General features: G+C 34.1%; 1 protein-coding gene across 1 annotated transcript in view; it reads left to right on the top strand.

The window, feature by feature from the left end:
* Positions 1-25,546, top strand: part of LOC138385696 (multidrug resistance-associated protein 1-like) — an 82,827-nt gene that overhangs the window by 10,035 nt on the left and 47,246 nt on the right. Inside the window, exons 3-8 of the mRNA XM_069471951.1 lie at positions 4,156-4,303; positions 5,020-5,162; positions 12,042-12,219; positions 19,701-19,955; positions 22,026-22,091; positions 24,453-24,590. Of these exons, the coding sequence (XP_069328052.1) occupies positions 4,156-4,303; positions 5,020-5,162; positions 12,042-12,219; positions 19,701-19,955; positions 22,026-22,091; positions 24,453-24,590 (928 nt within the window). The remainder of the gene's footprint in view (positions 1-4,155; positions 4,304-5,019; positions 5,163-12,041; positions 12,220-19,700; positions 19,956-22,025; positions 22,092-24,452; positions 24,591-25,546) is intronic.

Genomic DNA, 25,546 nt, shown 5'->3' with positions numbered 1-25,546 from the left:
TTTGGGAGTCAGTGACTGTAAGTCAGTAGTCAATACCATGAGTATGAATGAAATCATCCAGAAGAAGAGGCCATTGAATAGGCTGAACAAATGGACCATTCATTGTTCAACCAGTATTTAAAGGGCAAAAGGAGAAGGAGTCTAAAAAGGAAGCTACATAAAGGTGTTCAGAATTTAAGAGAAGTATTCATGGACAGTGTAATTGATGGCTAAGAAAAGAGAAACTGTCAAGAAAGGAGAAAAATAAAGTGGTTAATTGGGCCAAATACTGAAAAGGGGTAAATTAAGATAAGAACTAAATATTCTTCATGAAATTTGGCGACATGAAGATCATTAATGGGTTTTACGAAAACAATTTAAGTCAAAAATTTGCATACTTATGAACAAATACTTGGGCAGAGAGGTTGAGTTATGATAAGATTTCCAAGTTATACAAATCTAGTAGTCACCTAAGGCGGGAGGCAAAAATTTTATACCACTATGTAACATTAAGCTACACACTAGAAAAGAGAAAGTTTAGACAGAAATTATATTAATTTGGGCTATCTGCAGTTAATTATTTTGATTTTTCAAACTTCATATATGTATAAAAATGTTTTCCAAACCTGAATTTTGTTTCTTCCATGAGTTGAAAAAAAGAGTGATGTCTGCTCTGGCTTTAAAAAATTTCAGTGTCATTTTAAAGTCACAGGTATCACAGAATTTAAATAATGCAAATGAAATTAATTTCAAGTAAATGTAATTTTAAAGCTTTGATTATCAAACTATAAAAATAATATGCATATATATTAAATATTGCAAACATCAAACTATTAGGTGTCCTAAAGTAAGACACTAAAATTAGATTTAATAGGCAAGGTAAGTCATAGCAAATGCAAAAATATTACAACCTAGTCTCTTGAAATCTGTTTCTTAAGTCAGTCAAACAAACCATCAAGCTATAATTGTTGAATATCATTTATTTTCTGTTTAAATTTGATATCTCAGAACTAGATAAAAAGTATTTTCACAGCATGCTGTTATCTGGCACTGTCATTGGCATGGATCTAATTTGATTTCTTATGTGGTGATTAAACAATTGCAGTTGAAACGTAACTATTGTTTAAGAGAACGTCCTTTTGAAGACAGTGGTTAATTGTATTCTCAGATCTATTTTTGGAGTTACAGAATAAAGTCAGGTATTATTTCCTGGGCCAAATTCAAGCACCCATAATTATATGAATAATTCAATTAAATGTGCTAAGATGATAGAATAATTAGAAAATTATATGCTTATGAAACTTAATTCCTAAGGTAGCACCTATCTAGATTATTTTGATGATCTAATAATTACCAAAACTTTATTGACTTTATTAGCAAATATAATCTGTCATCAGTGTGTAATAATCACGGTCATAGAGTGATCCCCTTGATATACATGGAAAAATCTAGTTAATGTTTTTATAAGTCACAGTTGAATCCTTATTTTAACCAGGGATGCACTACTCAATATGTCCTAACTTTTCCTTGCACATTAATAAAATTCATCCATTAGCTAACCTTGTCCCAAATTACAGTTTTTGGAGACTGATTTCATCCTTCTACTCTCTTCACATCAGTTGGATGAGATACTTATGCACCCTTGTTAGTGCTAAATATATTCAAAATTCTCTAAAATAATAAAATTAAAAACAGAGTGGAAGTATTCCATTTGAAGGCACTGTCTGACTTTTGTTAAGTTTGCACTGGTTTTTGTCATAAGTTTTAAAAAAGTGACGTGTCTCTGGAATTTTTGGTATTTAATTGCCTGTAAAAATGAGAAAGTAGTACTGCTCTGCCTGCTTTAGGAAGTTATGAGGATCAAATTAATTGAAGTGAATGTCCTTTGAAAAGAAATATCATTCTAAAAAAATATGAGATGCATGTGTGAACCTTATCATTGCTTTAGGAATAAAGTCCATAAGTTTATGGGACCTGGCGCGTGCTACACATTTCACTTGTTGGAAGGGTCAACTGTTGGTCCTAGTTGTTTTCCAAAAAGCAGTCTCAACATTTGATTCCTTGCTTCCTCTTTTTTTTAAACTTTTACGTGAGAGGGTAAGACCAGCCCATGTGATCAGAGACTACCAAAAGAGGGCAAAAGGCGGAGAGGGAGTACACACCTGGGAAAAGGGAAGTCAAGGGAGTTAAACAACCAAGCCATGAGAATCCCAATCAATTCAGCTTAAGTGTCACTTTTAGATGCTGCATTATTTGGAGACTCAGCATGAAAGCCAGGGGTCACTTATCCCTGAACCAAAACCGCTGAGTTTTGCACAGTTCTAACTTAAAATGCTGAGGCAGTAAATGTGATTAAAAATGCTTTTGTGAAAATCAATGCAGTCTTATTTTGAAAATGAATATTTATTTTATGGAATGAAATGGAAGGACTTAATATGACATGAAAGTAGTTTATTGCTTAATATGTTTTTAAAAGTGCACTGCAGGAAAATATCCAGCTTATCTGAGCCAACAGAAACATGATTACTAAAGGTCTTTTCTTATTACATTTAAGACTTTTTGTTAAATATGAATTGTATAGGATATTATTTATTATAATAAAAGTAAAATTGAATCCAGTGAAGACTGTGGTTACCACAAAGTTTAAAATCCATCCCAGGGTCAATCAATTGAGATTATTCAGTAACGATGACAATGAAAGTGGTCCCATTTTGGAGTAGTATAATGCTCTGTTATTGTCTCTTAGGCTAATACACTTTATAATGGAAAGAACTGAGGTATAGAGTCAGAAGGCATGAGTTTAAATATGGGTTTAATATCTTACTGAACAAGTCACGGCACAGAGTATATCTGAACTCTATCACTTAGGAGCGCATTTGGCTTGAGTAACAGAGTAGCCAAATAATAATAGCTTAAATAGACAAGTTTTTATTTTCTTATGCTATTGGGAAGAGGGCTGGGAATAGGATGGTGAGTTATCAGAAATGTTATAAAGGGCCCAAGCTTTTTTTGTTTTTCTACTTCCCATACTTATTGTTTGACTTTTCATCCATGGTGGCCAAGATGGCTTTTATATCTCAGAGCATCATGTCCTCAAGTGCATGCAGGAAGGAGGAATGGGAAAAAGAGGGAGATCAAATGTGTTCACCTTTTGAAGTTTTGTGCTTTCATTTGAAAAAGAAAATTCTTCCCAGCAGACTTTTGTTTAGGTATAATGAGCCATAACTGAGTTATGTGGTTAATCCCATGCAGAGAGTAATGAGATTATTAGGACTAGGTCAGACCAATCATAGTTCATAACACTGTGCCTGAGATAAGGGCTTATCTCAATTCCAAGAAATTTTCAACTGAATAAATATCAGATTCCTGTTAGAAGGAAGATGGTAGGGCAGAGTGATAGCTGTGGATAAACACACTTCATTGTCTCCCACAATAACTTTTGTGGTAGACCGAGACTAGGCATCTTAGTTTGCCTTGCTGTTTAGACCCATTGTTCATGCATAATTATTCACAGTGTCCCCTGGGTCAAGCTCTTTGAAAGAAGGAGGGTGGAAACACTAAGAGACTGGCAGAAACTTGCCATACTTCTTAAGAAATCAACTCAGAAATGGCACTCTCACAACGGCTCATATTCTATTGGTCAAATAAGTCATCTGGCCAAAGCCAAAATTTATGGAGTAAGGACAACTACTCCACATCTAGCTGGATTATCTCTAAAGTCAAGTGGCAAAGGGGTATATAAAGTCCTAGTGGAACAGAAGAAAGTTGCAAATGCAGAGGTTGCATCTATTTCTCCCCTGATACAAGCCTAAAAGAAATATGGGTTCTCAGGTGGACGAGTGAATACATTACTGTGAAATTTTGCTATTTAAATTTCAGTAAGTGAGGTGAGATAGGTGAGTGGAACATTCTCCAAATATGAGATGAGTAAATGAAGTTAGTGTTTCACAGAATAATTGGACGTCTAAACAGCCTTTCTAAAAATTACAAATGATTATTGCACATTATCAAACTCCAGGATAAAGTTGTATAATTTTTCAAATGCACAATCTAGTCATTGTATCCTGCTCAATAAAATAATTTATAAAATTAAGGAGTGAAATAAATGCATGCAAAATTCTTTTTAATGTGATTATTTGTTTTGCTGTATTGTTTATCTTACTCTTTCATTTTTAGACTAATTACTTTAGGTTATAAGAAACCTTTGGAAAGAGAGGATCTTTTTGAAATAAATGACAGTTATTCCTCCTACGTTGTGTGTCCAATTTTTGAAAAACAATGGAGGAAGGAAGTTTTAAGAAATCAAGAAAGGCAAAAAGTAAAGGTAATTAATTTTTAAATCCTAAAGTAGTTAATTATTGCCTATAACTAGATAAAATTTTTTCCAAATATAAGCTATTATTTCTATTAATATAGAAAATACCTAAAATATGTGAAATGATAAGCCATTTCCCTAAGTACAATTGGTTGCTATTGTAGATCTTTCTGTCCTCAAACTATTCAGCATCACTTCCTTTTAATGTTCAGGAGCAAATAATGTCAATATGTATATGTATCTTTGGCTTTTCACTAAATGGTGAGAAAGACAGCTTCTGTTTCTCAAAGCATTACATCTATTGTCCAGGTAAATTTTATGGTGGCAGGAGCCAAATTTTATGGGAACAAGGATAGATACTCTACATCTAGCATCACATGCGCACATATATGTGTTTTCTAGACTTCTCTTAAAGAAAAAAAAATTGGAGATAAAAACTGTATTTATATTAATGAAATAGTTTGAAAACTCACAAAAGGGATAAAATACAACCATTTCTCTTACCATTTTTCTATGTGATATAAATATCAGCAACTAGTGTGAATACATATCATACCAATGATATGGGTCATAATTTCAAGTTTAACTGAATTTATTCCTTTCTTGTTACCTTGTCTTTGGAGTACATTAATTTTATGGTTATTTTATTTATATATAGATATATTTCATGTGTACTAATATTCTGTCCAGTTTTCTCATTGTTTCTATTTTCTTTAATTATGTAGGCATCTTTTTGTAAAGAGGCACATGCCAGAAAACCATCTCTACTTTATGCATTGTGGAACACCTTTAAGTCTGTCCTGATTCAAGTTGCTTTATTCAAAGTGTTTGCTGATATTTTGTTTTTCATTAGCCCACTCATAATGAAGTAAGTTGAAATCGTGTGTGTTTGTTTTCCTTCCTACAGGTAAATGAGAAGCAAGTGTTCTACTATAAAAGTCCTACTAAAAAAGAGTGAAAAATGTCCTTATTGTGAATTTTATTTAGCGTATGGGCATTCTATTAGGGTTGTCTATAATACAAAAGGGGATTATGGTAATGTGATCAATATTTGATGAAGCCAACTATGTATTAAGCATTGTTCTAAAATCTTATATTAATTGTATTAAGTCACGGTTCCCCAGAGAAACAGAACCAATAGGATATATATAGATATATAAAAGGGGATTTATTATGAGAATTGGCTCATGCAATTATGGAGGCCAAGAAGTCCCACAATCCTGTGGTCAGCAATTTGGAGACCCAGGAAGTCTAGTGGTATAATCCAGTGTGAGTCTGACGGCCAGAGAACCTAGAACTCTGATGCCCAAAGGCAGGAGAAGATGGATGTCCCAGGTCCACAATAGAGTGAATTTGTCCATTCTCCACCTTTTTGTTCTATGCAGGCCCTCAACAGATTGGATGAGTCCCTATGGCCTGTGATCTATTTTATTCAGTCTACTAATTAAAATGCTAATTTCTTCTGGAAACACCCTCACAGACACACCCAGAAATGTTTTACCAGCTATATGGGTATCTCTTCACCCAGTTGAGTCAACACACAGAATTAACCATCACATTACTTATTGAATCTTTAAACATTCCTATGAATTAGGAAGCATTATTACACTTACTATTACAATGCAGATACAGAGACAGAGAAGTTTCAGTAATTTGCCCAAGTCTACATAGCTGGAAAGAACCAGAGTGATGATTGAAATCAAGGAAGTCTTACTTGAATATTATGTTTAGAAAAGGAAATGATAGATATATTCACTATGTTTCCTAGCTGTAGTCTTTTGAGAATTGAATTTTATTAGCTAAGGTAATAAAATAAATAAATATATACATAAATAATTACTATATATTACATATATAAAATATGTTATTACTACCTAATGTTATATATAATATTTGTGTATATGTGTATGTCTGTATATATATTTTACTGTATATATATATAAAATAGTGAAATGACTTGAAACATTTTTATAATATCTATCTGCAAGAGTCTGCAGACAGACAATGAAATTGAGCCCTTGACTGTGTGCCATGTTTTTCAAGGACACATGGCCTTACCTCTAACTGTCAAATGAAAGAAATACAAAGAAACACATTATTTTATTAACCTGTGATTATACTTTTAGTATTGAAAATATTTCCAAGTTGTTAGAGCTTTTAAGAGTCATGTAATTCATGAAAATATAATTGACTCTGACTTACCTAACTCGAGATAAAACTTGGGAATATATTCATCCAACTGAGCACCTACCATGTGCCAAACATTCTTCTGGGTGAACTGTGTGGATAGAGTAAAAATTAAAACAAAGTCCCTGCTCTGGTGACACGCAGAGGAAGAGAGAAACAATAAACAAATGAATAAATATAAATAATGTTAAGAGATAATCAGTGCTTAGGAGAGGAGTAAAGCAAGTTAGGGGAATGTCAGTCTGGGGGGTTGGAAGTTGCTGTTTTATGTCATGTGATTAGGAAACACATCCATGATATGGTGACACTTGATCGAATTCCTAAAGGAAGTTAGGAAGGAGGCCAAGACAATATCTATTGCAATTATTGGGTATAGGAAGGGCAAAAGCCATGAGGCAGGAGTGTGCCTGGTATCTTTGAGGGCCTACAAGGAGGGAAGTGGGGTTGGAACAAAGAGGCTGAGAGCAAAAGTGGTAAAATTGAGGTCAGAAAAGTCTTGGGATGAAAAACTTCTCTGAAGGGCCTTATGAAATACGATAGAAATATTGGCTTTTATTACACATTAAAATGGAAGCCCCTGGAAGATTTTGAGCAGAGAATGATCTAATTAGACTTAAGTTTTATAGGGATCACTCTGGGAACTATGTGGACAGTAAGTAAAGAAGAGCAAAAGCGGAAGAAGCAGCACCGGTTAGGAGTTTATTGAGATGATAAAGACCAATGTCAGTGGTGGCTCTAACTAGCTTGTAGCAATGAAGACAATAAGAAATGGTCAGATTCTGGCTCTATTTTAAAGGTAGAGTCAACAGAATATACTGATGAACTGAATGTAGGTTGAGAGAGGAAGGGATGAGTCAAAGATGCTTTCAGAGTTGATTTTTTTTTCTTACTTAAGTCACAAGATAAATGAGTCACCATCTACTGCAAAAACTCAAGAAAGACTAGAATAGGGAACTGGGCTTGAGAACAAATTAATTAACATAGCAGGCCTGACTATGGACTTTGGAAGGCATGCTCTCAGGATTGGTCTTTGGCTGGTACCTGGAACTTGAGTTTCCAGAGGGTTCTCACTATCCTAACTGATGAGAGTGCCTCAATATGTCCACACTGTTATATGCAATCAATATGGTTCATGCTGAATATCTTATTTCCTTCTGGGAGTCTGGAATTTGCGTGTGTGTTAAGAAGAACGTTCCTACTTGACCAGCCTCCTATAAAATCCCCGGATGCTGAGTTTCTAATGAGCTTGCCTTGTAGACAACATTTCACACGTGTTGCCACAATTAATTGCTGGGGGAATTAAGCATGCTCTGTGTGAATTCACAGGAAGAGGACTTGTGGAAGTTTGTGCCTGTTTTCCCCCAGAATCTACCTTATCTAACATTTCTCTTTACTGATTTGCTTTGTTATCTTTTCACCATAATAAACCATAGCCATGAGTATGACTATATACTGAGTTCTGTAAGTTCTTTTAATGAAACTTTGAGCTGGGGAGTGGTCTTGGGAGATCTCCGACGCAGCCATTTAGATAAAAAGGTCAAGTAAGCAATTGTCTATATAAGTCTGGAATTAGGAAAGATACAGGCTGAAGTGATGAATTGGAATTATTCTAAATTGGGTTTGGTATGTTGATCCATTGTTCTGGATGAGACCACATAAGCATAAGTAAAGACAAGTAAATACGTTCACAAACAAAACCATCAGCTATTCCAATGTGTAGAGTTGGTGAAAATGGAGAAATCTATTCCACGATATTGAGGAGTAGCTAGTGCAGAAAGAAAAGAACCAAGAGAGAATGATGTTAGGAAATCCAAGGCAAGAAGGTGTTTATTGCTGTCAGAAACTTATTCCTGCCATCCATCCATCTTTTTTCTTTCCTTCCTTCTTCCTTCCTTCCTTCCTTTTTTCTTTCTTTCTTTCTTATTTCTGACCCTGCCATTTTTCATCCCAAATTCTCTGACTCCCTTGTCTTTTAGAATTATAAGCCAAATGTCTCCTGGATTAACCCTCCCCCCATATGAAATGTCAGACCTATCCTTCCCCTTGCCTCTGCCCCCCACCTCAGTATATCCCAGGAGTCATCGCAGGGTTATCTTATGTGTGACCAGAAATCTGTCTATCAGAGGCGTTGACCAGCATCTTCTTCCTCTCCTACCCTATTATGGTTGTCTAGTGCTGCAAAGTTAACCATGTCAAAATTTAGTGGCATAAAACAATTCTATTATGTTCACAATTTGTGGAGTCAGGACATCAGACAAAGATTGTTTTTCTCTGCTCCACAGTGATTGGGTCCTTAGCTGAGCATCTTGAACAGCTGGGGATAGCTGCAGCTGTAGCTCTCATATGGTTGGTCTGAGACATACGGTTGGTGCTCTGCTTCCGGCTGTTAACTGGGTGACCTTGGTTCTTCTCCATGTGTGCTGGTGCTGGAATGTCCAAGATGGCTTTTTAATTTATATGTTTGATGCCTGGGCTAAGATGGCTAAAAATGGCCATTTCTCTCTCTCTCACTCTTTCTCTCTCTCAGTCTCTCTCCCTCTCTTTCCCCATACCCTCTCTGAATGGTTAGCTTGAGCATGGAGGTCTCAGAATAGTTGGATTTCTTACATGGCAGCTGTATTTTCTCAGAGTGAATATTCCAAGAGGCTCAGACAAGTTCTTTTATGACCTAGGCTTGGAAATCTTAGAATGTCACTTCTGCCACATTATCTTAGCCAAGCAAGTCTCTAAGCCAGCCAAAATCCAAAGGGAGGGGAATTAGGGGAAGGAGATTCAACTTCTCCATGGGAAGAGTAGCAAGGAATTCCCAGACATATTCAGTCATGTTCTGATTCTCATTTGCCAATGACTGCTGCTCAAAAAACTCATTAGAGAATCTCACTGCGGCCACTGTCTTTCCTAAAACAGCGTTGATCATAGCAATTGAGTGTCTCTATCTTCTCTATGTTCTCCAAAAATTTGTAGCATCTACAATACCAAAGAATGTCTGTGGAGTAGAAAACAGTCTTCCTAATTTTGTGATACATTTTATAACACTTGATCAAAAACTGGCTTGATCATACCTGCAAAACAGGCATTTCAATATTTCATTGAAATGAGTCAGTAGATATGTCTCTTTCTTCCTGCCTAGTTGACGAGCTCCTCCAGGTAAAGACTCCTGTGTTATTCAATTCTTGTGTCTTTAGTTCTTAGCACAAAGCCTGGAACACATAACTCAAATAAATTTCCTGACTAGAATACTGTGTAAGTAGGCTTATCCATGTTATACTTTTCTAAGAGACTGTCATTCTAGAGTAGCTGAATAACCTTAGAATTTCCACATTAAGTAATAATTGAGTGACCAGAAAGAATTATATGAGTTTGTATGATCATAATTTGGGCCTTGGAGGAGCTAATTTTATCAAATAACTTTGAGACATATATATTTTGTTTTGCTAAGGAAAAGTCACTAGAGAGGACTATCTTTAAGGATGAATGCACATTGTCATATTATTGTGATCCATATATGTAATGAAGCATATAAAAATAATAATTTATTAGTAGAATGATACTTTCAATATTTACTAGATATGATTCTTGTTGACTGTTGTGTTTTCTCTTTTCCTCCCTTTAGGGATTTTATTCTAATATGAAGCCAAAAAAATGAGTGTTCATATTTGATATTATGAATAGTATTTTATGGTCTTTACCATGCCTTGAGTACAGATTATTTTTAATAATTCTTGATTAATATGAGTAGAACACTGTAGCACCTGGTGATAGTCACTTAGTTGTTTGAGTTTATGAAAAAGGAAAAGGTCTAATTGGTAGATATATGCACAACAGAGAGAATAATGCTCCTCTTTCAAGAAATTTAGTTCCAAGACCAAGAAGGCATTTAGTAAGTTGCTTTTGTAAAAAAATAATTTGGTGTCCCAAGGGGTGACATCTGATAGAGATCAATTAAAAAATGTAGAACCTCCTGTTGTTATTATATATATGTGGGTTATGGAAAAGTATAATAGTATCATGGAGAATATACCATGCTCTAAATAATTGTTAGTAACTAAAGATTTTACTATTGGAGACACTGGTGTATATTTGATTCTAAAGTCTGATTTTAATAAAGTTAATCTTTTGAAGTATTTGTTTGATAGAGCAGTTTGGGCAACACAAATTGCTTTTAATTGTTCACATATTAGCTGTCTAAGCCATCAGTAAAATAGATCAAAGCCTAGAAATTTTATTTACCACTTAAAAATTTAAACTTATATAATGAATAAGTTTTTAAATTAAGCATCTTTTAGGAAAAAATTTACATATAGTCACATATAATTCCATAGGATTTCCTTCTTGTTCTACTAACCTATGAATTGACTCATAGTGGCCATTTACAATGACAAAGAACATTTTTACATCTTCAGAGTTCACAGTGAAAAAGGTCTATTCATAACATCTCTAATATTAAATTAAACTGTCACCAATGAAATAGAAGAGACTAAATAAACCAAGAACTGATTGCCTGCAAAATAAATGACATATAAATTTATGGTATCTCAGAGTATCTACCCAATTTTTTTCATCATTTTGCAGAGTATATGTAGTCTTTTAAAATTATTATTATTTTCGGTCCCATAGATGCAGTTTATAAAAAGGTGAGATCACAGAAAAATGTTATTAACAATAGACATCAGGCATTTTGAGTTTTAATCAATGTTTATAGTCTAGGGACAATAAGCAACCAAGGTAGCTATGTTTAGAACCATCCCCACTGTTTTTCTGTACCCCAGCAGTGACCCTAATCATCATAACCATGCTGACACCAAACCTAAGAGGAAGTAAGAAAAGATAGAGAAGAGGGAAATAGCTTGTGTATAAAAGTAACAATAAAAAGATAAAATATAAATCAAGCCTTTAAAAATTGCACAAATGTGCCATCCTAAGAGATCCCCTACTTAAGTTCTGATTGTTATATTTCCCTATATTTGACAAAATGCATGATTTGGGGGAAAAAAGTGGTTTTATTTATTTTTTTTTTTAAGAGATGGCGTTTCACTACATTGCCCAGGCTGGAGTGCAGTGGCTGGCTATTTATTCACAGGTGCAATCAATCATGTCACATTGCAGCCTCCAGCTCCTCAGCTCAGGCAATCCTCCTGCCTCAGCCTCCCAAGTAGCTGAGAACAATGTGCCCAGCAAAAAACAAAGTTTCATATGTCCCCATGTCTCAACTTTTCTAATAAAGTTAGACTAAAACAGTTAATTGTTTGATGAGATTACCATGTGAAAACCAGAAAATAACTTCTTCCTCACAAGGCTGTGAAAATAATTGTTAATTTTATTTATTTAATCATCTAATGCTTGAGTTAAAAAAGGTGGTGGAATAAGGATACCAAATTGAGCAAGTGGAGAAAAAGAAGAGGTAGGGGTATATATGTGTGTGTGAGAGAGAGAGTATGTGTGTGTGTGTGTGTTTGTGTATGTGTGTATAACATTTTGGCAATAATCAACTCTCATAAGCATTTAACTACTTCAGATGTTTAACATTTCTTCCCCTTTCTCAATTTTTTATGACATTCAGGCAAATAATCATTTTCTGTGAACACAGCTCAGATATTGGCTGGATTGGCTGTGGTTATGCGGTGGCACTTTTTGTTGTAGTCTTTTTGCAAACCTTGATCCTTCAGCAATATCAACGTTTTAACACACTCACCTCAGCAAAAATTAAAACAGCTGTAATTGGACTGATCTACAAAAAGGTAAAACAAATTCAAGGAATTCCCAATTTCTAAATGGACTGCTCTTTTATGTACTTTAAAATAAGGGGACTAGAAAAGTAGGAGAGTATATTAAAAAGTTCTTAAGGTGTGCTTGGCATATGCACATGTTTTACTTTAAAAAAACTTTGACTCAATATTGGTTGCATTAATTTCTCTCTAGGGCCATTTCTCCCTATAGTCCCTACAAATTGTAGTCAGCCCTAATCCATGAAATTAAGTGATTATCCTTGTCTCCTGTTATGTCACTTAACTCACCTCCAGAAGGTGAATGGAATTGAATGTTTTTCTGGTTGTCTATATTTATGCATCAATAAAATTTCCTTTTTTCACAATCATTTTCATTGTACATACTACCTTTTTCTTCTCCCTCTGCTCAATCTACCTTATTTTTTCATACAACAAAGCCCTCCTTTTCTATTCAATAATTGTCTGCTTTTCTTTCATTATAAGCCCTATCCCCCAAACTTAGCTGATCCTTATTCCTGTCATAACCTTAACATTTACTTTGTCCTTTTTTTGAAAATACAATTTTAAACACCACCTCTTTACCATCCAGAGCTTTTTATTTACATCGTAATTATTAACAATTAGAGATTTTTCTTTCTCCCCTAATTATCAACCAATTATTCAATTAACAGGTGTGCTCCCCTGTAAATTGTGGGTTCTTCAAGATTTGGAATAGGAACTTATTTACCTATTATATCCTTATTGTCTAAGACAGTGGATTTTATAAATTTGTATAAAATTTGAATGAATGAATGAATGAATGAGCCCTTGCCTTCAAGAAATTGGGGGAAAGTTTTAGCATATGTAATAAATAAGTGGAACTAAATTCAGATTTTATAAAAGATCAGATGTGCAGGAAATCTACAAAGATTGTATACAGTTAAGAAAGTTTTCACATAGGAAGTCTTGAAATGGTCTTTGAAGGAGCTATAGAATTGGTATAAGTGGAAGGAAGTGTTACAATTTAGGCTGAACTGACATGAAGCATTACAGGCCATTTCACCATACTGGGAAAAAATGGGAGCAAGGAGCGGTTTTAGAGATCCTAGAATGACCTGGGACCAATTGAGCCAGTAAATGGTAATTGAGTTTGCAGCAGAGTGCTCTGCAGAGCACAACCCAATACAAGGTCAGGGTGGCTGACCCAGTCCTAATTCTAGAGGTAGGTATAAGAGGAATCCAAATATGGAGGAAAGATAAGAGAAAATCTAGGATTCAGTTTAAATACTAGCACTGGTTTTTGATGTACAGTCAGTGTGAAACAGGATTTTAATCAGTGATAAGAGCATTGGAGTTTGGGTGTGAGATGTGGGTGGATTTATAAGCATAAAAGAGTAAACTTCCATACAAGAGTAAATGCACAAAAGTGTGAGTTTACAAGCATAAAAGGTGGAGCATAGAGGATTTTTAAGACAATGAAACTACTCTGTACAATACTGTAGTAGTAAGTACATATCATTCATTATATACTAGTCCAAACCCACAGAATGTACAACATCAAGAGTGGACCTGAATGTAAACTATGGACTTTAGATGGTAATAGTGTGTTGGTGCAGGTTCATCAGCTGTAGCAAAATGGACCACTCTATGGGAGATGTTGGTAATGGAGGAGGCCATGCATATGCGGTGCAGGGAATATACGGGAACTCTCTACACCTTTCTTTCAGTTTTGCTGTGAACATAAAACTGCTCTAAATATATAGTCTTGTATGGGGCCAGAAAGGTGTAATACCTTTCCTTGTCTATCATAAGGGTCACTCCTATAACAAAAGACATGTTAACAAAAGAAAAACATAACAAATTTGTTTAATCAAAGTTTTACATGATATGGGAGCTTTCAGAAAGAAAGACTCAAAGACCCTGGCAAAACTGTCTATTTTATGCTTAGGTTTGATGAAAAATGGACAGCCTCGTAGAAATGTAAGTCCTGACACACTTCTTGGTACACAAAGGAATTGAAGAATGCATTCTTATGAATATTATGTGACCCCACCATCAGGCTCACCCTGTCTTGTACTTCTGGTTGAAAAATCATTGGGACAGAAATTTAAGGGCCCTTCCAGCTCTACATTAAATGATGTGTGTGACTTCCAGCTGGATGGTCAGAAAAGTTTCATGGTTACTATTGCATGATGTGGGTCTGAAGGATGAATTGCATGAGGTAAAGGCTCTGCTGTTGGAATGCTACGGAGGAAAAAAGTACAGGAATTAGTACAAAGCCTGCTCAGTTAATGGGGAGTAGATTAATTTGACTAGAAACAGTGTTTCATGTACAGGATAGTGGGAAGAGATAGTAAAGACAGAAGAGATTGCTTTTTAAAATCTTTTAGAAAAAGAACCTTGAAAGACATATTGTAAAAATGTACTTTAATTCCATAATAAATTGGGATCCAGTTAAGCCATAGGGTGGATGATCAGGACAAAAGGATTGAAAACACATGGAGCTGGAAAGAAGGAGAACCTTACAGCTATTGTACTGGTTCAGGAGATAAAGTTATGAGCTAGCGTCATGGCAGGAATCTAGAAATAAGCATAGACATGAGGGAGAATGTGAAATTGCCAGACGAATTTTATCATCAGATGATAAAATGAAATAATAATGTATTGAACTCAGTGATAATCAAAGTATTTCCAGTAAGTAGGAGGAGTTTGTGAGACTTGGAACTATACCTGGTTCATCTGGATCTTCTCAGAGAATAATTGAATAAGTGAAACGAATTAAGTTTCGAAAATACATGAGTCACACAGTGATGCTTGTGTGAGTGTGTGTGCAGACTAGAATTTATATGATATGAAAATATTGTAGAAAAGGAATCTAAAACTTGGATAGAACTTTGAGTTTCTTAGAAAAAGTGATTGTGATAACGATATACCTTGGCTAAATTTTTTGATTGAAGAGTATTTAGAAACTCCCAAACTTTTTACATTGTTTGAGATTTTAAAGATGGGTCTTTTCTTTTTATCTGAGTCACATTTTCTTTCTTTTATCAGATTAAAATACTTTCTACCAGACAGTTCCAGAAATGTTGCACCATCCACTGCAATCATGGTGCCTATTGTAGTATTCTTTCAAATTGTTTCATATAACAAAAGGCAGTTTAGATTGTATAATTTAGCAATAAATGGTATCTATGTCGCCCTTCATAGCTTGTGAATTTTGTCTTTTACGAAAATGTAAAGGTTTATTTGGCAGAAAAAAATATTGAAAGAAAAATCAGTTCTAATGTTAGAGATGGCATGTAAACAACATTCAATTATAGGATGACTTTTAGTCTTCTATAACATTCTGAAAGTAACATTTTTTTTCTTTTAGTATCGTCAGAACACTTAACATGAGCTCTATCATCTTAACACATTATAAGGGTAAAATACATTGTTTACTATGGTAAAATATACAGCAGATCTCTACACCTTATTCATCTTATGTGGTTAATTGAAACTTTGTACCTGTTGACTAATAACTCCCCAATTTTGTCTCCCCCTCAGCCCCTGGTAAGCACTATTCCAGTGTTTGATTTTATGAATTTGACCATTTTAGATACCTCATTTAAAATACCTCATTCCAAATACTCACGCAGTATTTGTCTCTCTGTGTCTGGCTTATTTAACATAGCATGATGCCCTTAAGGTTTATCCATGTTGTCACATATTACAGAATTTCCTTCTTCCTTAAGGCTGAGTAGTCATTTCTTCAAAGAAGACACAGAAGGGCCAACAGGTATATGAAAAAAATACTCATCATCACTAGTCATCATGCAAATATAAATCAAAACCATGAGATATCATCTCACACCTGTCGGGATGGTAGTATCAAAAAAAAAAAAACAAAGGACATGTCTTGGCAAGAATGTGGAGAAACCAGAACCCTTGCACACTATTGGTAGAAATGCAAAATGGTACAGCTGCTATGGAAAACAATATGGAGGTTCCTCAAAAAATTAAAAATAGAACTGTATGATCCAGCAGTTCCACTTCTGGGTATATATACAAAAGAATTAAAATCAGGATCTGGAAGAGATATCTGCACTCCATGCTCACTGAACCCCTATTCATAATACCTAAGATGTAGAAACAACCTAATCAATCAACAGATGAATGATAAAGAAAATGTGGTATATACATACAGTGGAATCTTAATTAGCAATTAATTTTTGACGATTATTTTCTCTTGTACATTGAAGAAAATGTGTACAATGCATAAATTTTGAAAGAGACAATAACAACCATCCATAATTCTAGAATCTAGAGATAAGCACTGATGTATTTTCTTTCAATATTTTTTCCATACATACATACATATTTGGTACATACTGTTGTGTAATCTATTATTTACTTAGTAATATTTCATGAGCAAAATATTGAGAAAATATTTTCTGAATATAATTTCTTTGTGATTCATTTTTATGTTTAGTCTTATTTTTAAATATATTTATTCTTACATACATGCATATGTTTAAATAAATTCATAGACAAACTTATTTCATATGCTCTATACTTTCTTTACTATTGTCATATTTTTCTCATTTTTTCTTACCCTCTTTCTCCTTGCTTACCATCTTCATTCCTAGCATTTTTTTTTCTTTTTGGGGGGATTTCATTGTCTTCTAAAGCTTGGACAACATTGTAAGCACCTTTTTTAGAAAATTTCATTTTTATTTGTGTGTTCAAAAATTGGACATCTCACCAATATAACTTTAATTATAATTTTTAATGGTTACATAATATTCTACCTGTGTCTGTAACCTTAATTTATTCAAACACTATGAGCAATGTTGCAAAAAAACATCCTTTCCATGCAAGGATATTTGTGTTTTTGTTCTAGGAGTGGGATTTCTGAGTTTAAAGATACAGGGAAATAATTTTAATTTTAATGAGAATTCTAAGTATTTTTCAAAAAGTCTTGAACAATTTATATTTCCAATGGAAAGATATCAAAGTATCTTCTCCATACATCCTTATTAACCATTGCAACATTGTCTTCTGACATTAGGTATGACAAAGAGAGCTGCTGCCAATCCTCCACTTCCACCCCTACCATTTTAGGATTACCTGTTTTGTTTTGATTTTTCCCTGTCTGGTGCTTATCAAGATTTCTTTTTAATTTCACCAAGATAAGAGGAGGTGCTGTTTTCTAACTAATTTGGTTACTACTTCCTGGCTGCTTTTTGGTTTAAAATATTCCATTCAGAGAAAGTGTTTTCTGTATTTTCTTCAATGATTTCTTCTCATTCTTTTCTTGCAAAATAATAGTATGTATATGTGTATATATATTTTATATATGTGTGTGTATATATAGTGTGTATGTCTGGTTTTAAGCACCATTATGTGCATAGACATACATTCAGTTGTACATATAGATGTAGATATAATGCTCATACATATAATATAAAGAAACTTAAACTCAGAAAGTTATTAAAATCGAAGAGCTAGTCTTGGAACTCGTGCATTCTGCTCTAGAGACTGTGTTCTTTATTACTCTAAATATTAAAGTGTAAATATAAATATATACATTTATGTAGACATTTGTATCTTGTGTATGTGATTCCCTGAACCTGTTCTCCATTCCTTAAATCTTTCCTTTCATCATTTCGTTTTTTGAAATGTTTTCTCTAATGTATGAGAAAAATTTTTTAACTTATCTACCAATTTACAAATTTCATTTTATTGTAGCATCCATTTGGACTTTTGATGCCTCTATTATGTTTTTCAAAAACTGGACAGTTGTATTTTCAACTTGAAAATAAATTCTATTCTTACTATTCATTTTTGATGGATATCATAGTTTTTCTCTATAAAGACCACAAGGAGATATTCAATTATTTTCTCATATTTCTCGTAATACCTCTTTTCAAGGGGAGGGTATTTATTTGATTCCTTGGATAATTCAGTTAATTTGAACTACTCAATCTTTTAACATTTCCATAAATACTAAATAATATTTTTAAAAGGATAGGAGAAAAGAATGTATATTTGTTTATAAGTTGGGGTGGATTCTATTAGATCAATGGATTGCTCTTAAAAATTATTATAGGCTTACTAAAATGAGAAGTATAACTCTTGGATTTCCATTGTTTTTCTTCTCCTCATTAGTTGATCAGTAGTTCCCTAAGGGGAGGTTAAAAACCTACCTTTGGAGGACATATGACATATGACTATAAACTTAACTCTTAAAGTGACCAGTTTTTTTTTCCTTTTTCTCTTGTGGCAGTAGTCATTCTGTTTTATCATCAGTTTCACTGTCCTCCTTACTAGTCAGTAGCAGAAATGCCTCTAATTTCTGGGCAGAAATGTAAACGAGGATTGAACACTGCAGTAGCCCTGGAGACTTGTGCTTATGGGGATGCTGGTGTCTTGTGACCAAGACGGGTGTAGTCACTCCACTGGACCCGAAGCCCCACCCCCACCTTGCATTAAATAGCCCTTCGGCCTGAAACTAGGCAATGTTAGAGGAGTTCCACTGTGGGCCCTGCCAACTATTTTCCAAATGAGCTTTTCCTCTGAATTATTAATTTATTGAATAAATAGATTTCGAGTGCCTCCTGTATCTAACTCTCAATCCTGTCTCTCTTTAAATCAATGTAGTGGAAATTCCATAAAGTTTTTGGTATGTGAATGCGTGTTTGCCTGGTTTCCAATAGACATACAAATCCCTCAGTACTTTTACAGTTGTTTATACATTTCACTTGAAATTTTAAATGGGTGGATGATTTAATAAATGCTTACTATCAGCATCATTAGGAAGAAATTACCAATACATATCTTAGGATGTTGGATTCAATATATAAATATTAAAATGCATGCACAAGTGGAAAGTACGAATTGGGCCTTTGAACAAAATACATATTTCCCTCTGCTCCATGAAGCCTTTCCAATACACTTATCTAAGTTCTCAAGACCCTTATTGTCTGCTTGTACACTTAGAATTGGCCTATGTGTGTGTGTGTGTGTGTGTGTTTGTGTGTGTGTAGCTCCAGAGGTAGATTGTAATTACCTGGAGAATTGTAGCCGTGTCCATTTTTAATTTTCCACAAATTTTTAGTGTAATACTATTCATCAGTATGCATTTGATATTCATTGATTCATTCATGTACTTTGTACTGATAACATTGAGACCGTTTAGCATCATGGGGATACAAATGGAGGAAGCCTCAATCTATCTAGAACAGATTTATTTTTGAAATTTTGTAATTAACAAGTTATAAAGAGTTATTTGCTTGGAAACTAAAATGCTACTTTATACCAATATGCAGGGAATTCCAAAACTATATACTTTGATCAATCATTATGTTTCTCACCTAAAAATTATGTCTTTCTATTTTTATGACTCCAATACATAATAGCCTTGTATATTTCCATAAACATATTAAAAGTTGTCATTAAAAGTTACCATTGTTTGATTAAAAGATGCCCCATAATCTACAGAACTCTAAAATATTTTGCTTCTCTTTTGACAGTCCCTAATTTTATCAAGTGTTTCTCGAAAAAAGTTTTCTACCGGGGAAATTATTAACTTGATGTCAACAGATGCCCAGCAGCTCATGGACTTCACAGCAAACCTCAATCTCCTCTGGTCAGGCCCTTTTCAAATTCTGATGGCCATATCCTTCCTTTGGCAAGAGCTGGGTTCAGCAGTATTAGCAGGGGTGGCTGTCCTTGTGTTCGTTATACCGATAAATGCATTAGCCGCAGCTAGAGTAAAAAAGCTGAAGGTAAGAAAATGACTGTCTCATGTTACATGTTTCAAACAGAAACTGAGTTTTCTGACTTGAGTCAACAATAACATCTAGCTAATTCTGTATATATGGAAAATAGATGTTATAAATGGAAGCCATACAAATTTGCCATTCACACATTCATTTAACCAGAAATGATCGGGCATCCAGCCTGTGCCAGGCACTGTTGTGGGCAGAGGAAGACATCAGCAAGAACTGACAGGTTCCACCTCTCATGGGACTAGTGGGGGACAGAGGCATCAAGCAATAAAATAAATATATAACATAACACCTTGTGGCAGTTTGTATATGAAGAAAAATAAGTAAGGATAAGATGATAGACAATCAAAGGATGCCATTTTACGTACAGGGGAAGGAAAGTCCTCGGGAAGGAAATGGCATATCAACAGGGTAAAGGAGCAATCCATGTGGATGTCTGAACAAAAGATATGGCAAGCAGAGGGAATAGTATGCATGCAGCCTGAAGGCAGCGGTATGCCCGAATGTCTGCAGAGTGGACTGCATGCAGCAAGTGCACAGTAAATGCTTCAGTGACTTAATTTTAACATTCTTCCTTTACATTCAGTCAGTCATTCATCGTACTATCAATATATGTTTTGACCTCCCACCATGTATCAGACAGCGTGCACTGTGCTGTACCGTAGGAATGGAGAAACAGCATAGCTCACTGTACTAAAGGAAATTGCACTGTGATGCAACATATGATTTCACATGTTAAACTAACATACACAGACACAGATGTATGGTTTATGAAACCGTATTTCATTATTTTAAATGCATCAAATATTAGCAATATCTATGTATTGATCTGGAAGTGTCTTAATCACATATTAGAGGAGAAAGCAGATTAAAGAAATATATATGTATATATTAATATATACATCTGTGTATGTATATCATGCACATATGTATCTATATAATTAATCCAATTTTTAAGATGTGACTATACTTTTGCACATGTGTATGATAGATAAATATTAATAAATGAAGATATATATCTATAAATGTATCTGTATAAGCATAGAAGTAATCTAGAGATAAAGCAGCAGTCTTTTATTAATAAGAATAGTTAGTTATCTGAGAAGTGGAATTAGAAGGAAGTGAGTTTTTTTCTTATTACTTTAATACATTTAAGTAATAAAAACTAACACTTTGTTATATTTTTCTGAGATTTTCAAAGATGACTGATATTGAAAGATGAAAACTAGAAAATAGCATAGAATTATGAAGGAGAAGTATTAAAGACACTAATGTTTTAGAATAACAGTTTTGCTTATAATTATAATGAATCCTTTTAATCTAGTTTTTAAAAAAATTCTGGATTTTAAAAAATGCCATTTAAAGTCAAATTATTAGAAATGGAAATAAATTTTTGGAACTTTTTCTAGAGTCCCAGAACCTTCACAGAGATTTCAATATTATGTGCAAATATATGAAACAGAAAATATGCATTTAAATTATGCAAATAATGTTATGAGTGTTAACTTGTCAATGTGTTCTTCATAAGATATACAAGCACTTATTTATACATATAAAATTAACTGGCAATGTTTGTGGAAAAAACCCTTAAGAAGCAATACCCAAACAATAAGTATAAATATTATGATAACTATTAAATATTTGAATAAATGTGCAATAATTACATAGTATTTATAAAAAGAAAACAGCTGGTATTTGAAAATATACATTTTAATTATTCTAATTCCCAAAGAACTTAATCTAAAAATAGAGAGCCTTATTTTTATTCCTGTTACACTTCTCTTATAAATATATACATTTATATGTATAGCTGATAGAGTTTTTGGAAATTTATTCCATTTTCATTGGATATGTGGGTGTTATAAGTAAGTTATAGTTACCTAGTTATAACTATTTTCCAACATTATCAATAGAATGATATTGTATAAGTATTGTAAAATGTTTTTCTCAAATAAATCTTATATAAAATAGAGAAAATAGACTATATTTAAGAAGTATCTATGGCCATACAAGTAAAAGTATTACCAATTTTGTCAAATATGCTTTTATTTTCTTTCCATTAAATAGAAAAGTCAAAAAGAGAACAAAGATAAACACATAAAACTGCTCAAAGAAATCTTACATGGAATTAAGGTAATATATATAAAAGGGATATGCCTTTGAATTGACTAGAGTATAGCAATAAATTAGTCAATAAATAAAGTTTGTACTATTCTCAATATCTCAAAATGACAATACATGTATCATTGTTGGGAGGGGGTTTTAGATTGCAGATATGTAGAAATCCTCATTGCTAAAATAGCATTTAAATGCAAAGCCAAATAAAATGCAGGCATTTCCTTTTTGTTTCCCACCCAACAACTAAATGCAAATATCCTAAAAGACACAAAATATTATTTATTTTAAGGAATAATTTGGAAGAGATGGGATGAAGCAGGCAAGAGTGGCAATAACCTTGGTATAAGTGGTATAAAGGCAGATTTATAGGAGGGAAGTGATGAGATAGCATTTAGCTTCTTTTATGTGGGAATACAAATGATCATATAAATGCTATTCTACAAATGATATGTTGCAAATTATTTTTTCCTTGGGAAAGCTACCTCAACCATGCCACTAATATTTTCTCTGCAGGGAAGTGAGTGAAACCTCATGAACTTTTTATATACATAATTTCAAATCCTATTGCACCTAGATTATGCTTTATCACATTTTTATAAGGGGCAAAATTTATAAACCCCACATGATATTTCTTTCTGGCTTTGTCAATGGCATTGGAAATTCCCTCTGTCTGATGCATCTGTTATTATATACACAGTATGTACCCATCATATGTACACATTGATTCACTTTACAATCAATAAAGGGCATTCTGTATTGTACTATGCAGAACTTTCACAAAATTGTAACTTACTGAAGTGAAAGAGATTGTTACATTAAAGAAGCTTTGAAAAGAGACTGATACCCACTTATTCATATGAAATTCAGTAGCCTAAGTAGCTCTGAAATTTGACTCAAATTATTTAATAAGATCACACACTCCAAACTAATATGATTCTAATGCAACTCTCAGTGGTTAATTGACAGAATTTGCATCCAAAAAAGGTAAAGCAATGTAATGCTTATAAGTTTTAAATATTGATATTAATAAAAGAAAATTTGTATTATTAATAGGACTAGTACATTGTAGGTGAAATAACAGAACGTGTCCTCAAGATCTGAGCAAGGTCCAAAACTTGAAATAGTAGTCTCAGCAAAGAACAGGCTAGAAAATTGTTAGAGGCCCACATGGCAATTAGGATAATTTAAAAGTATCCTTGGGGTTTGATAACATGTGTTAAAAAGGCTCTCTTGGATACTACTGATAATTGCTACTACTTATTGAACTTTTTGTATGTGTGAAATGCTGTACTACAACATTATATCTAGTTCCTCATATAATTCTTATAACCCCAAAAAAGGTTTCTCATTCCCATTTTACAAATTAAGAAACAAAGGCACTGAGCAGTTAAGAATCATGACTAAGTTTACAGAGACAGAGTATATTAAGGTGAGAGAGAGAGAGATTTATTTTAAGGAATTGGCTCATCTGATTGTGGGGGCTGGTGAGTCTGAAATCTGTAGAACAGGCCTGCAAACTGGAAATTCTGCAGGAGCTGATGCTGCAGTCCTCAGTCTGGAGGCAGAATTCCTTCTTCTTTAGGGGATCTCAGTCTTTTCTCTTAAGGCCTTCACTTGATTTGATGTGGCCCACCCGTATTATAGCTTATAAATCTATTTATCTCAGAATTTACTGATTTAAATTTAATCACATCAAATAAATACCTTCACAGCAAGACCTAGACTGATTGGTGCTTGACCAAACTACTGGGCACCATAGCCCAGTTAAGTAGACAGATAAAACTAAGCATCACAAAGAGATAGAGCCAGAATTTGAACGTAGGTCTATCTCATTCTAAAATGTATATGGGAGCCAGTGTATGATCCTGCTTCCCCACGTTTTGTCTCAGAAAACAGTTCACAATCTCAAAATACCAATCACCTTTCAGAGAATAGCTTAAAGTCCCAAGACCCCTGCCTTGAAGAAATTGGGAAGCCAGGGAGAAAGCTTAGCTGTGAAGAAATGTGGAGTAGACAGAAATGGGGAGTTGGACCAGTTGGAAGAGTGACAGAATGGAGCCAGGCAGAAACTGCTATGGAGCTCGTGCCTGGAGCTGGAATGTTGCCAGAGTATGGCTCGGAAATAAGTTACTGGGCGGTGTGAAAGACATAGGGCTGGAGGATGGTGATTCCCTCCTCCTGCCCAGCTCCCAGCCCCCAAACCATAACTCAAGGAAATATTTTAACTTAAGTAGAAGTGATTTACTTTTATTTATGAGTGTACCATCATTTTTTTGCCTTCACAATTGCGTATGTGTGAGTGTGGTATGTATTTGTGTGCATTTATTTCATCTACGGTATCGATTGTCAAATAATTACCGTTTGACTCCTTTACAGATCCTCAAGCTTTGTGCTTGGGAACCCTTCTATCACAATAAGATTACTGAAATTCGAGATCAGGAATTGGAATTTCAAAAATCAGCTAGATATCTTACTGTATTTTCTAGGTTGGCGTTAACTTGCATTCCGTTCTTGGTGAGTGTATATAACATTTCCTGTTTCGATTTTTAAATTTGATTTACAGATTTACCTCCAAATTATTTAGAATTAAGGTGTGTAAAGTGAAATATTCTATATATGAATTAAAATTTTCAGGAAATACATTCATTAATTTATGTAGATTAGAGAACAAAAGATTTAAAGAAGGGGAAATATGTATGTTTTCATTGGTCTGTATTTTTTATATATAATAAGATTTTACTCTGCAGATTTCTCACAGATTGAACTTATCCTATATTTAAAAAAAATACTATCTACATTTCAGAGTTTCATTCCAGCTTTAAAGTTAAATCCCTTTTAAGCAGGACCCCAGGCTGCATTATATGGAGTTGGGAAGGGAAGTAACATTTATTGAGTGTTTTTGCTGCATACCAGGCAAGTTATCTACATGATCTTATTTCATTCTCACAATAATAAGGTATTATTTCTCTCATTTCAAAAGAGGAAATGGAAGTCCACAGTAGTTTGAAAATATCTTCACAGTTAAAGAATAACTATTTAGAGGTGAATTGATATGAAGTAAGCTTATTCTCTATTACACCATGTAAACATCTGGAATCCCAGGCTGTTTAGAGTATAAATTGCCTTAGGATATGAAGCGGTGGGCAAAAGCCAAAGGATAGGCAAGCCACATATAACTGGAGCATAATTTTTTTTTTTTTTTTTTTGAGACAGAGTCTCACTCTGTTGCCCAGGCTAGAGTGAGTGCCGTGGCGTCAGCCTAGCTCACAGCAACCTCAAACTCCTGGGCTCAAGTGATCCTCCTGTCTCAGCCTCCCGAGTAGCTGGGACTACAGGCATGCACCACCATGCCCGGTTAATTTTTTCTATATATATATTTTAGCTGTCCATATAATTTCTTTTATATTTTTTTTAGTAGAGATGGGGTCTCGCTCTTGCTCAGGCTGGTCTCGAACTCCTGAGCTCAAACG

This window comes from Eulemur rufifrons, chromosome 7, assembly GCF_041146395.1.
Source record: "Eulemur rufifrons isolate Redbay chromosome 7, OSU_ERuf_1, whole genome shotgun sequence".
Taxonomy (NCBI): domain Eukaryota; kingdom Metazoa; phylum Chordata; class Mammalia; order Primates; family Lemuridae; genus Eulemur; species Eulemur rufifrons.
Note: the sequence above shows the minus strand (reverse complement) of the source record. Positions and strands in the feature narration are given on the sequence as shown.